The sequence below is a fragment of the Solanum tuberosum genome, unplaced genomic scaffold (genome assembly GCF_000226075.1).
Source record: "Solanum tuberosum cultivar DM 1-3 516 R44 unplaced genomic scaffold, SolTub_3.0 scf00086, whole genome shotgun sequence".
In the NCBI taxonomy this organism is placed as follows: domain Eukaryota; kingdom Viridiplantae; phylum Streptophyta; class Magnoliopsida; order Solanales; family Solanaceae; genus Solanum; species Solanum tuberosum.
The window spans coordinates 647,902-661,058 of NW_006239010.1; the positions used below are offsets into that span (position 1 = coordinate 647,902).

The 13,157-nt window shown below is 34.5% G+C and overlaps 4 protein-coding genes across 4 annotated transcripts; 2 read left to right on the top strand and 2 right to left on the bottom strand.

Moving 5' to 3' along the window:
* Window positions 1–36: 36 nt before the first annotated feature.
* LOC107060475 (putative late blight resistance protein homolog R1B-8) lies at window positions 37–948 on the top strand. The gene has a single exon (XM_015308439.1). The coding sequence runs from the start codon at window positions 37–39 to the stop codon at window positions 946–948; it is 912 nt and encodes a 303-aa protein (XP_015163925.1).
* A 3,204-nt stretch (window positions 949–4,152) lies between these two features.
* On the bottom strand, window positions 4,153–5,103 carry LOC102578524 (acylsugar acyltransferase 3-like). The gene has a single exon (XM_015308440.1). It carries the CDS (start codon window positions 5,101–5,103, stop codon window positions 4,153–4,155), a length of 951 nt encoding a protein of 316 aa, XP_015163926.1.
* Window positions 5,104–8,011: 2,908 nt separating this feature from the next.
* Window positions 8,012–10,594, top strand: LOC107060476 (putative late blight resistance protein homolog R1A-10). Its single transcript, XM_015308441.1, has 2 exons — window positions 8,012–9,589; window positions 9,731–10,594. Exons 1-2 carry the CDS (start codon window positions 8,012–8,014, stop codon window positions 10,592–10,594), a joined length of 2,442 nt encoding a protein of 813 aa, XP_015163927.1.
* A 1,076-nt stretch (window positions 10,595–11,670) lies between these two features.
* LOC107060477 (acylsugar acyltransferase 3-like) lies at window positions 11,671–12,621 on the bottom strand. The gene has a single exon (XM_015308442.1). The coding sequence runs from the start codon at window positions 12,619–12,621 to the stop codon at window positions 11,671–11,673; it is 951 nt and encodes a 316-aa protein (XP_015163928.1).
* Window positions 12,622–13,157: the final 536 nt, after the last annotated feature.

Below are 13,157 nucleotides of genomic sequence, written 5' to 3' on the forward strand. Positions count from 1 at the left end.
GATTCCTTGATTGGCACTTCTTCTACAAGTTACACAATGCTGGAAAATGATGTCGTGAACGGACTCGATGGTAATTTGGAGATCATAGTTAATAGGTTGAAAGGACGACCACGGGATCTAGACGTTGTCACAATAACAGGCATGGGAGGCATTGGCAAAACAACACTTGCTAAAAAAGCTTATGATCATCTCACAATCAGGCATCACTTTGACATTCTTGCTTGGGTTACAATATCTCAAGAATTTCGACCTAGAAATGTATTGTTAGAAGCTTTAAACAGCATTTCAAAGCAAACAGATATTGTGAACGCAAAAAATTATGATAAGATGGATGACAATGAGTTAGCTGACCTGGTGCAAAAGAACCTAAAAGGTCGAAGATACCTTGTTGTTGTTGATGATTTTTGGAGTAGGGATGTTTGGGATAGTATACGTAGAATATTTCCTAATTACAATAATGGAAGTCGAATCTTATTGACTACTAGGGAAAACGAGGTAGCAATGTATGCAAATACTTGTAGCCCTCATGAGATGAAACTTTTGAGTTTAGAAAACGGTTGGAAGTTACTTTGTGATAAGGTGTTTGGACCAAAACATGATCATCCTCCTGCATTGGAAGAAATTGGAAAGGAAATAGTAGAAAAATGCCAAGGACTACCCTTAACGATTTCAGTGATTGCGGGACATCTCTCTAAAGTGGCCAGGACATTAGAGGGTTGGAAGGATGTTGCCCGAACCTTAAGTGAAAACATTGCTAGTAATCCAAATAAATGCTTAGGAGTGCTCGGTTTGAGTTACTATCACTTGCCTAATCGCCTCAAGCCTTGTTTTCTTTCTATGAGTAGTTTCCCAGAGGACTTTCAGGTTGATACTCGGAGATTGATCCAATTATGGATTGCAGAAGGTTTCATAAGGACATCTGTTGGAAGTCGTAAAAGCTTGGAGTAAGTGGCATAACATTATTTGGAAGACCTTATTAGCAGGAACTTGATACAAGCTAGAAAAAGGAGATTCAATGGTGAGATAAAAGCATGTGGAGTACATGATCTACTGCGTGAGTTCTGTTTGATAGAAGCTGAAATGACAAAGCATATGCATGTTCAGAGAACTCACCCTATTCTTCCAACACAAAAGCATAATGTTCGTCGCTTCAGTTGTCAAACCTTATCTTATTCAGTTGAAAATTGTTTTAAGGTATTACCCCCTGTGGCCAGATCTATCCACTTATTTTCTCGATTACACCTACTTCATAAACCCCGTCATAAGCTTCTCGGCACATGTCCCATCTACCATCGTAATCCTATAATACATGAATTTTTCTCTCGTTTCAACCTTCTAAGGGTATTGGCCATCTTCAATACAATTGGATACTTCGAATCATTTCCACTTGTGATTACAGAGTTGTTTCATTTGAGATATCTCCAAGTTCCATTTTACGCAGATATTCCTGAATCAATCTCAGAGCTTCAGAATTTGCAAACTCTAATTTGTAGTGGTAATTATTTTGATATAACTTTACCTGAGAACATATGGATGATGAAGAACTTGCGGTATATACGTCTGAAGGGACCCTCTTATTTACCCAGTCCTAGAACAGAAAGTCTTGTGACAGGGATGCCAAATCTAGAGGAACTTTCTATTCTTTGTTACACGAGTTGTACAAATGAAGTCTTTTCTGGCATTTCCAATCTAAAGAGATTGATCATTTCTCTACCTTTTAACAATACAAAGTTTCCCTATCGGCTATTGGATATGTCCAGTTTGACAAAACTCGAAGCATTCAAGTTTTACGGGTCACCTTATTTGGGAAACCCCATCAAGAAATTTGGTTTTCCAACATCACTTAAGAGGTTGAGTTTAAGCAAGTGTAATCATTTTGTTTGGGCAGACATATCATCAACTGTTATGATGTTGCCAAATCTTGAAGAGCTCAAACTTAAACATTGTCGAACCTTGAATGATGAATGGAGATTGAGTGATGAAGACAAGTTCAAAAGCATGAAGTTGTTGTTACTGAGCAAACTAAATCTTGAGCATTGGGAAGCTAGCAGTGATAACTTCCCAAATCTATAACGCCTTGTTCTGAAGAATTGCAACAAGATGCAAGAAATTCCAACAGATTTAGGGGAAATTTGTAGTTTGGAATCAATTGAGTTACATGATTGCAGCACTACTGCTGAGGATTCTGCAAGAAAGATTGTACAAGAACAAGAGGACATGGGAAATAATATCCTTAATATCTATATCCATAACAGTCGCAGTAAGTTGTAAACAGTTTTTCGATTCTCTCGTCTTTGTTATTATATCTTACCTCCTTCAAATAATTAAGATAATGATTTCTACATTTTATCTTGCATATACAGGCTTATTTTGAGGGACCATCTAATGCCATCTTCCAAATGAAGAACCTTTCATTTATATTTTGAAAAGTAAAATCTTTCGTTTTTTAATACATTTGTGATTTTGTATTTTGTAAACGGTATTTATTGATGTACTGTAATATCTATTTCGTGTAATGTGATTATTCGGAATAGAAAATGTTATCAATTTATTATGTGCGTATAAGAATCGTTGGTTTCACTTGGAATCTGTTTTCCTCTGTTCATGTACAATACATGTTTTTCATTGAATTACATAACTGTGACACTACTGTTGAAGATTCTGCAAGAAATATCGTTCAAGAACAAGAGGTCGAGCAGTCAGGTGAAAAAGTTTTAGATCTCTCTAAAAGTCACAGAAATTTAACTGTTTGAGACCATTATTTTTATCTAGATATCGATAATCACAAGTATACTATGTGTTTGGTTTCTTCTTCAATCGCATAAATGTGTATCAGCAATATAAGGTAGCTTGTGAATTGTGTCAAAATTCAGGCTTTGATCAGCTAATGAATTGTGTTGGAATGTTGATACTAACCAAGCCATTTCACTTACATCAATTTCGTGAAATCACTCATCGAAAGCCCCAAAAAGACGTCAAGGAATAGTAAGAAAAGAGATACGGTTTGAACACATGATGAAGACAGGTATGTATAGAGAGCTAAATCACGTTTGATGTGAACAACATACAGAGCAACCAACACTCTGTATAAATGTTGCTAAAGGCTTTAGCGACTCTAGTTGCAAAGGCATTAACTCAGTTACATCTAAATATTTTTGCGGCAATAAATATTGTCACTAAATATCTCTTTTATTATAGTGATTTGACATACCACATTTCATTGGTAATAGTCACGTCCTCATTGTTACAATAGCTTCTTCCTATTCCACAACTCCCACAACATCTTCCTTGTCCATTTCCTCTATAAGTACTCTTTTTTCCTCCATAATCTTTCAAGGATGCTTGATTTTGATAAATAACCTTTCAATTGTTCAATCGTCATTGAGTAAATCTTTAGATTCTCAATACCATGCACCACATAATCAAACTTAAGTGTTAAAGGGCAAAGGATCTTTTCTACCACACACATACCGTCTACTTCCTCCCCCTACCTTCTTATTTGATTCACAACAATCATCACTCTTGAACGGAAATTAGAAATGGATTCTTTCAATATTTTTAAAAATTCAAAATAATCCCTAAAAGTTTGAAGTTTTACCTTTATCATTTTATCAAACTCATTGGAGAAAATTTTGTAGAATCTCTCAAGCTTCCTTTGATCACGTGGATGCATCAGTCACCTTCTCAAACATATCATCATCCAAAAATGACTGATGAGAGAGAGGACTTGTTGATCTTTCTTCCTTGTTTGAGGCAAAGTTTCTTATTACCAAGTTTTGTACAACTACCAAATATCTTAAGACACAGAATGATTTTCATTCGTAGACACCTGTTTCCATAATATATATATATATTGTGAGAAGGGGATAATGAAAAGAAAGCAGACTATTATTTGTCATGGCTCTAATACCATGTTATTGAAAAATAATAATCTCATCCAGGAATAATATCCACGCTAAATAGCAAGAACAAGAGAGTAACAACAATAGCAAATATCTTTTAACGGAGTAAAAATGTAATAACACTTGTTACGACTTGATAGTGTCAAGAGACTACTACCACACCTTCAAAACAAGCAACACTCTTTTATTTCACACAACTAACTACGATATTACTCTAACTGTGAGTACGACATGATAAAAATTGATTTAGCTAGCTACTTGGAGAAGCAAATTGTAGGAGCTCTTCATCCCTCTCAAAAGCTAACATGTCTTGTTCCTTCAAGCCACTTATCACTTCCACTCCATCCCTATTTTTATTATCCATCAACATAAACATGTTTTTAAGTGGTGTACAAACTTTTTCAGGCTTTCCCCATCCAAAGTCAACATCATAAATGGGGAATTTGGTGGTGCTACTCATATAGAAATTAGAAGATGAACTGTTGAAAATTGTTTCATTAAGTGCTTCTTGTGCTATAGATGCAAATTCATTTGGTTGAGCATTTTTATATTTTTTTCGTAATTCTTCTTTTGCCTTTCGTAGTTTACCAACTATTTGTGGCAAATCCATTTCTTTCTCATCTTTTGTATGTATACAATATGGAGAAACATTGTTTCCCATAGTGTTTTTTGGCAACGGAGGACGCAAGTTTAAAGCCTGGTGGAGTGTAGATGTCACCACTTTTTTTGTAGCCATGGCGCGTTGGTAAATGAATGCTGACACAACTTCTGTATCAGTTGGATTTTGTACTTCTGATTGATTAATAACCCTAGCTTTCAGCGCGGTTAATTTGGAGGACGAGAAAGAAAAACTTTTGATTGAATATTTTTCTGTTTCTAGTTCGGGAATGAATGTTGTTTGTGACAAATCCTCTTTTATAGGTGGAAAATAAGACGCTCCATTAAATTGAGGAGTCATTGGTAATATCTCTGAACTCATAGGATTACGCGCTATAGTAGCCCAATGGTTAGTGAAGTTGCATAATGTATATCCATCCGCAATCTTATGTGAAAAACATATACTGATTGCAATTCCGCCACAATTAAAGTGACTAAGTTGAAACACTGCAAGACTACCCTTGTATGAATACGCATTAGCAACTCCCTTCGGATAGACTAAATTATGTTTATCAGCATAAGGGTCGTTGAGAAATTCAGACATTGGACAATCTATTTTTGTAGTGAAGAATTCAACTCCATTATCATTACAATCAACAGAAATATTGTCATTCAATTCCCCTGCCAATGGATAATAATTGGTCAAAACTTTTGAAAGGGATTTCTCAAGATGTTGAGATACAACATTACTTGGTTTATTTGACCATGTGTTACTCAATTTAGGGTAAAAATAGACAATAGGAGTATGGATGCAACAAATTATTTGATCAAGAAAAGAGAGTTTGTGACAACGAAGTGAAATTGGAGTAGGTGAATATGGTTTGATTATTTTTTACAAACTGAGGATACAAGTTTTGATACACTACTCATATTGTTGATACAAATGTGTTTGAAATATGCAAGAAATTATGCAGTGTGTTTTGTACATTACTATACAACTATATATGTAGATGAACAAAGACAACTTATTTATAAGCAATAAATTATTTAGACTAACCTATTAAATGTGTACGTAAGCTTAGGAGTTGCCACTTATAAATAGTGCACTCTAGAAAACTAAACTTCATAGGTTACAAACAAGTAGCTAGAGACTAATTAGGTAAAAATTTAGTAAAAAATATATCAATCTTATAATGTTAAGAGCTAATTACATCTTATCCTTACTCTTTTTCAAATTAAAAAAATCCCTTAAATTTTTAAGAATTTCGGATACATTACTCACGTCCCGATACATTACCTTTGTTGATAAACAAGACACACATGTCTCGATCTATCGCTCAACGTCCCGATACATCATGTTCCGATATATAATTACCAGCTTTGTTGATACAAGATACACTTGTCCCGATGCATTACTTTTGTTCAGGGCCGGACCCACCCTATGTCATGGGGTATTGACCGACAGTGCTTCGTTGAAAAAGTTTAGTATTACATACTAAACAAAATCTGAAAAAATAAAAATAACCCTACAAATAACATTAATGACACTTCTTGAGTAAATGAGCTTCTTGGCTCGTTGCTTTGCCGATCAAATGAAATGGTAATAAGCTTCAATTGGTTTGATTTGCTTTTTCTTCTTCCTTGTAATAAAAATAATTTATTTTCAGCAGCGGCCAAACATTTAGATGAGCAAAATATGGGTAGGCATAGGCAGGACACCAAACTGTGTAGGTGGACCTAAATTTTAGAACTTTATAACCAATTACTAAGATTTTACTTTATTACTTCATCAGGCTAATAATAGTTGTTCATATACTATTTTAGAATGTCACACAATACTTGTTCATTTATAAAATTAATAAATAATTTTATATTTAGTTTCTAATTTACTCAAAAAATTACTTTACATTTGATATTTGATTTAGGGTTCGATGAATATTGTGTGTACACTATATGCACTTGAATCTAAATGTTTTTCACCACTTAACATTTTTGAATTTTTTTTAAATGTCATAATTTGAAGAGTTGAATGTATCTATATTATAACTATGGACTATGGTCTAATAATGTGACAGATCTTTGGCCCATTATCTTTTTTTACTGTTTAGTTTTGTAAACTCTTAGTTTTAATGAAAATTATTTTTATCTTTGATTGTTGCAGTTCAAGTCTTTTAATCAATTACCATTACTCTTCCACTCACATCTTCACTATTAAAAAAATGATAAATTGAGAAAAGCTTAGTAGCTGCGAGACCTGTCAAGTTCCCACTTGATCCTACAAGTCTATAGTCTATACTTCTTGCTTTGATGGCAATCGTTGGTCGCTTGCTTGATTGGAAGGACTGATACAGATCTCTTTTTTTCAATAGGGAAAGCAAATCCTAATCATCAGGTAAGACGGGATCATTAGAATACGAAACTGTCACATACAATGACATACCATATAATACAGCTATCAATAGGAGGTATATTACCTATCCATCAATAATTCTTTTTTCCTTCTCTCTTTCCCCTGGTTCGAATCACCCTGAATGAAGAGTGAGCGAACAAGATGTAAAACATATCATAAATGTTGAATTCTAAGAAAGAAGGGGGGGGGGGGGTCCTTCTCGTGTATGCGCCTTTATTTATATTCTTTCTATTTTTGAATGGGTGAGGGTATTCTGCCTAAATAGTAGACAATGATAATAAATAAGAGAATAGACAACAACTGATTAATATTTTAAATTAACAATATCAGTTAAAACTTTTAATCCAGTTTTGTCTTTCGCATAGTAAGAAAAAAAAAGTTACACTCTTTAGACTTTAATTAGGAAGCTCATAAGTCTTATTAAGCCTCAATTGAGATAAATTTAAATATGTAACAAAGAGGGGGAAACATTATGCTTTGAATAGATAAGAAAATAACCAAATTCAAATCAAATATTGTCAGTTATTAAAATTCATTTAGACACCTTCAAAAACTATATGTCATGTCAGGATGTGGACAATAGGGACGAGTTAGAGTATTTAGTTGTCATTTGAAATCAAGTTAAGATGATTACATTTCCACTCTCAAAGTTGGAATATTTACTTATCAGGGAGCCTGAGACCAAGTTTGAGTGTCATGTTTATGTATTATGCCTTATATACCGTTAATTTTTTCTTAATTTAAAAAGCACCAATTAGTATTGTTCATTTGATTAATGTTGCTTTTCTGATCCATTAATTAACAACTGTAAAGATGCTTGTTTTATTCAATCAAGAACAAATAAAAAAAAAATTAGTGCTTCTAAAAGGGATGGGAAAAACATTAGTACTATATACCTACTGGAATTGACAGATCCAATTTCACACACACAACTGGCATTGACTTAGTTTTTTTTGGGCATGAGCTAAAAATTGAGTCATAACTCAACCCTCGTATTCAAAGTTTTTTCTTACAACCAAAAAATTTCTCTCCTTGCAAACAGAGCTTGTTCATCTTCAAACAATATTCCATTTACAATATTTTGATTAATCTTGAATACTTGATGGCAGCTTATAGTGCTGTAATTTCTCTTATTCAATCTCTTGACGAACGAAATTTTCATGAACTCTTTCATGGTCATACTGCTGAAACGCTCGATTCTCTTCGTGCTATTGCTGAATATTTCCAAAAAGTTCTTGATGAATTTGAACCTGGAAAAATCAAATCTTTGGAGGAAAAAATTAGAGATGCTGCTAGTGAGGCCGAAGATATTGTTGAGCTGAAAACGCGTCAAATCATCAAAGGGAGAAGCTGGATGTTTGGAATTTTACAACACCAGGATTTGCTACCACTTGTTGAAAAAATGGATACAATAAAGAAACAGGTGATGGAGATTGTTTCTCATGATGCTGATCAAATTCTTGAATTATCCGGGGATTCCATGATTGGTACTTCTTCTACAAGTTATGCAATGCTGTCAGATAAGTTGGAAGATGGTATCGTTCAGGGAATTGATGATGACTTGGAGATCATAATTAAAAGATTGACAGGACCACCATCGGATCTAGACATTGTCACAATATCAGGCATGGGTGGCATTGGCAAAACAACACTCGCTAGAAAAGCTTATGATCATCTAACAATCAGGTATCACTTTGACATTCTTGCTTGGGTTACAATATCTCAAGAATTTCGATGTAGAAATGTTTTGTTAGAAGCTTTACATTGCATTTTAAAGAAAATAGATATTGTGAATGCAAGAGATTATGATAAGATGGATGACAATGAGTTAGCTGACCTGGTGCAAAAGAACCTTAAGGGTCGAAGATACCTTGTTGTTGTTGATGATATTTGGAGTAGGGATGTTTGGGATAGTATAAGAGGAATATTTCCTAATTACAACAATGGGAGTAGAATCTTATTGACTACTAGAGAAACTGAGGTAGCAATGTATGCAAATGCTTGTAGACCTCATGAGATGAACCTTTTGGATTTAGAAAACGGTTGGAAGTTACTTTGTGATAAGGTGTTTGGACCAAAACATGATCATCCTCCCGAATTGGAAGAAATTGGAAAGGAAATAGTAGAAAAATGCAGAGGACTACCCTTGACAATTTCAGTGATTGCTAGACATCTCTCTAAAGTGGCCAGGACATTCGAAGGTTGGAAGGATGTTGCCCAAACCTTGAGTGAAATTATTGCTAGTCATCCAGATAAATGCTTAGGAGTGCTCGGTTTGAGTTACCACCACTTGCCTAATCACCTCAAACCTTGCTTTCTATCTATGAGTGGTTTCCCAGAGGATTTTCAGTTTGAGACTCTGATATTGATCCAATTATGGATTGCAGAAGGTTTCATTATAAGGACTTCCGAAAATGGTAAAAGTTTGGAGGAAGTGGCAATAGATTATTTGGAGGACCCTATTAGCAGGAACTTGATACAGGCTAGAGAAAGGAGATTCAATGGTGAGATAAAAACATGTGGAATACATGATCTACTGCGTGAGTTCTGTTTGACAGAAGCTGAAATGACAAAGCATATGTATGTTAACAGAACTTACCATACTTTTCCAACACAAATGCATAATGTTCGTCGCTTCAGTTTTCAAGCTTTATCTTATTCAGCTGATGATTGTAGTAAGGTATTACCCTCTGTGGCCAGATCTATTTACTTTTTTTCTTACTTGGATCCACAACTTAAACCCCAATTACATCAATTTTTCTCCCGTTTCAACCTTCTCAAGGTATTGGCCATATTCAATAAACGTGTATGGTTCGAGTAGTTTCCACTTGTGATTACAAAATTGTTTCATTTGAGATATCTCCGAGTTCACTTTAGCGGAGATATTCCTGAATCAATCTCAAAGCTTCAGAATTTGCAAACTCTAATTTGTAGAGGTTTTTCTATTCATGTAACTTTACCTGGGAAGATATGGATGATGAGGAACTTGAGGTATATGCATTTGAGAGAAGCCACTTATTTAGCCAGTCCTAAAACAGAAAGTATTCTAAATAAGCATCTTGGGATGCCAAATCTAGAGGAACTTTCTGGTGTTTGCTTCAACAGTTGTACAAATGAAGTCTTTTCTGGCATTCCCAATATAAAGAGGTTGATCATTCATGTACCTCATTTCAGGGAAATTATTCCCCATCGGCTATTGGATATGTCTAGATTGACGAAACTCGAAGCATTCAAGTTTTACGCAACTTTTTTTCAACACCCCATCAAGAGATTTGGTTTTCCAACATCACTTAGGCGGTTGTCTTTAAATTTTTATCATGATTTTGATTGGGCAGACATATCATCAACTGTTATGATGTTGCCAAATCTTGAAGAGCTCAAACTTAAACATTGTCCAACCATGAGTGATGAATGGATATTGTGTGATGAAGGTAAGTTCAAAAGCTTGAAGTTGTTGTTACTGAGTCTCACAAATCTTGCGCGTTGGGAAGCTAGCAGTAATAACATCCCAAATCTAAAACGCCTAGTTCTGAAGAAGTGTCGCGGCCTGCAAGAAATTCCAGCAGACTTTGGGGAAATTTGTACTTTGGAGTCAATTGAGTTACATGATTGCAGCACTACTGCTGAGGATTCTGCAAGAAATATTGTACAAGAACAAGACGACATGGGAAATAATTTCCTTTAAGGTTTACATACATAACAGTCACAGTAAGTTCTAAACACTTCTTCGATTCTCTCATCGTACCTCCTTGAAATTAGGATTGATGATTTCTACATTTTATCTTGCATATACAGGGGAATGAAGCTTATTTCGAGGGATCATCTAATGCCATCTTCCAAATGAAGAACCTTTTCTCAATATTTTGAAAAGTAAAATCTTTCACTTTCTTTTTTATTTTGATCATTTGTAAAATTCATGTTTAATGAATAAGCATATTTAATACATTTGTGACCCCGGCCTCTCACTTCGTTTCGTTCTTCTTCTGTACCGTCGCTTGAATGAAGACACCCGATCGGCCCGACTTTCCCAAATGCCCCCACCGGCCCTTCTCCTTTACGGGTCTGGATTTTTCGCGTCATTTCAGTCGACGGGGTTCTGAACGGTATTTATTGATGTACTATAATATCTATTTCGTGTTATGTGATTATTCGGAATAGATAATGTTATCAATCTATTATGCATTCACATATTGAATCTGTTGTCCTCTGTTCATGTACAATACATGTTTTTTCATTGAATTACATAACTGTGACACTGCTGTTGAGGATTCTGCAAGAAATATTGTTCAAGAACAAGAGGCAGGTGAATAAGTTTTAGATCTCTCTAAAAGTCACAGAAATTTAACTGTTTGAGACCATTACTTTTATCTGGATATCCATAATCACAAGTATACTATGTATTTGGTTTCTTCTTCAATCGCATATATGCGTATCAGCAATATAAGGTAGCTTATGAATTGTGTCAAAATTCAGGCTTTAGCGACTCTAGTTGCAAAGGCATTAACTCAGTTACATCTAAATATTCTATTGTGAGATGGGGATAATGAAAAGAAAGTAGACTATTATTTGTCATGACTCCAATACCATGTTATTGAAAAATAATATAATCTAATTCAGTAATAATATCCACGCTAAATAGCAAGAACAAGAGAGTAACAACAATACCAATTATCGAGTAAAAATGTAACAACACTTGTTACGACTTAATAGTGTCAACACTCTTTTATTTCACACAACCCACTACGATAAAAATTGATTTAGCTAGCTACTTGGAGAAGCAAATTGTAGGAGCTCTTCATCCCTCTCAAAAGCTAACATGTCTTGTTCCTTCAAGCCACTTATCACTTCCACTCCATCCCTATTTTTAGTATCCATCAACGTAAACATGTTTTTAAATGGTGTACAAACTTTTTCAGGCTTTCCCCATCCAAAGTCAACATCATAAAAGGGGAATTTGATGGTGCTACTCATATAGAAATTAGAAGATGAACCGTTGAAAATCATTTCATTAAGTGCTTCTTGTGCTATAGATACAAATTCATTTGGTTGAGCATTTTTATATTTTTTTCGTAATTCTTCTTTGGCCTTTCGTAGTTTACCAACTATTTGTGGCAAATCCATTTCTTTCCCATCTTTTGTATGTATACAATATGGAGAAACATTGTTTCCCATAGTGTTTTTTGGCAATGGAGGACGTAAGCTTAAAGCCTGGTGGAGTGTAGAGGTCACCACTTTTTTTGTAGCCATGGCGCGTTGGTAAATGAATGCTGACACAACTTCTGTATCAGTCGGATTTTGTACTTCTGATTGATTAATAACTCTAGCTTTCAGCGCGGTTAATTTGGAGGACGAGATAGAAAAACTTTTGATTGAATATTTTTCTGTTTCTAGTTCAGGAATGAATGTTGTTTGTGACAAATCCTCTTTTATAGGTGGAAAATAAGACGCTCCATTAAATTGAGGAGTCATTGGTAATATCTCTGAACTCATAGGATTACGCGCTATAGTAGCCCAATGGTTAGTGAAGTTGCATAATGTATATCCATCCGCAATCTTATGTGAAAAACATATACTGATTGCAATTCCGCCACAATTAAAGTGACTAAGTTGAAACACTGCAAGACTACCCTTGTATGAATACGCATTAGGAACTCCATTTGGATAGACTATATTATGTTTATCAGCATAAGGGTCGTTGAGAATTTGAGACATTGGACAATCTATTTTTGTAGTGAAGAATTCAACTCCATTATCATTACAATCAACAGAAATATTGTCATTCAATTCCCCTGCTAATGGATAATAATTGGTCAAAACTTTTGAAAGGGATTTCTCAAGATGTTGAGATACAACATTACTTGGTTTATTTGACCATGTGTTACTCAATTTAGGGTAAAAAAAGACAATAGGGGTATGGATGCAACAAATTATTTGATCAAGAAAAGAGAGTTTTGTAGACAACGAAGTGAAATTGGAGTAGGTGAATATGGTTTGATTATTTTTTTACAAACTGAGGATACAAGTTTTGATACACTACTCATATTGTTTGATACAAATGTGTTTGAAATATTCAAGAAATTATGCAGTGTGTTTTGTACATTACTATACTACTATATATGTAGATGAACAAAGACAACTAATTTATAAGCAATAAATTATTTAGACTAACCTATTAAATGTGTACGTAAGCTTAGGAGTTGCCACTTATAAATAGTGCACTCTAGAAAATTAAACTTCATAGGTTTCAA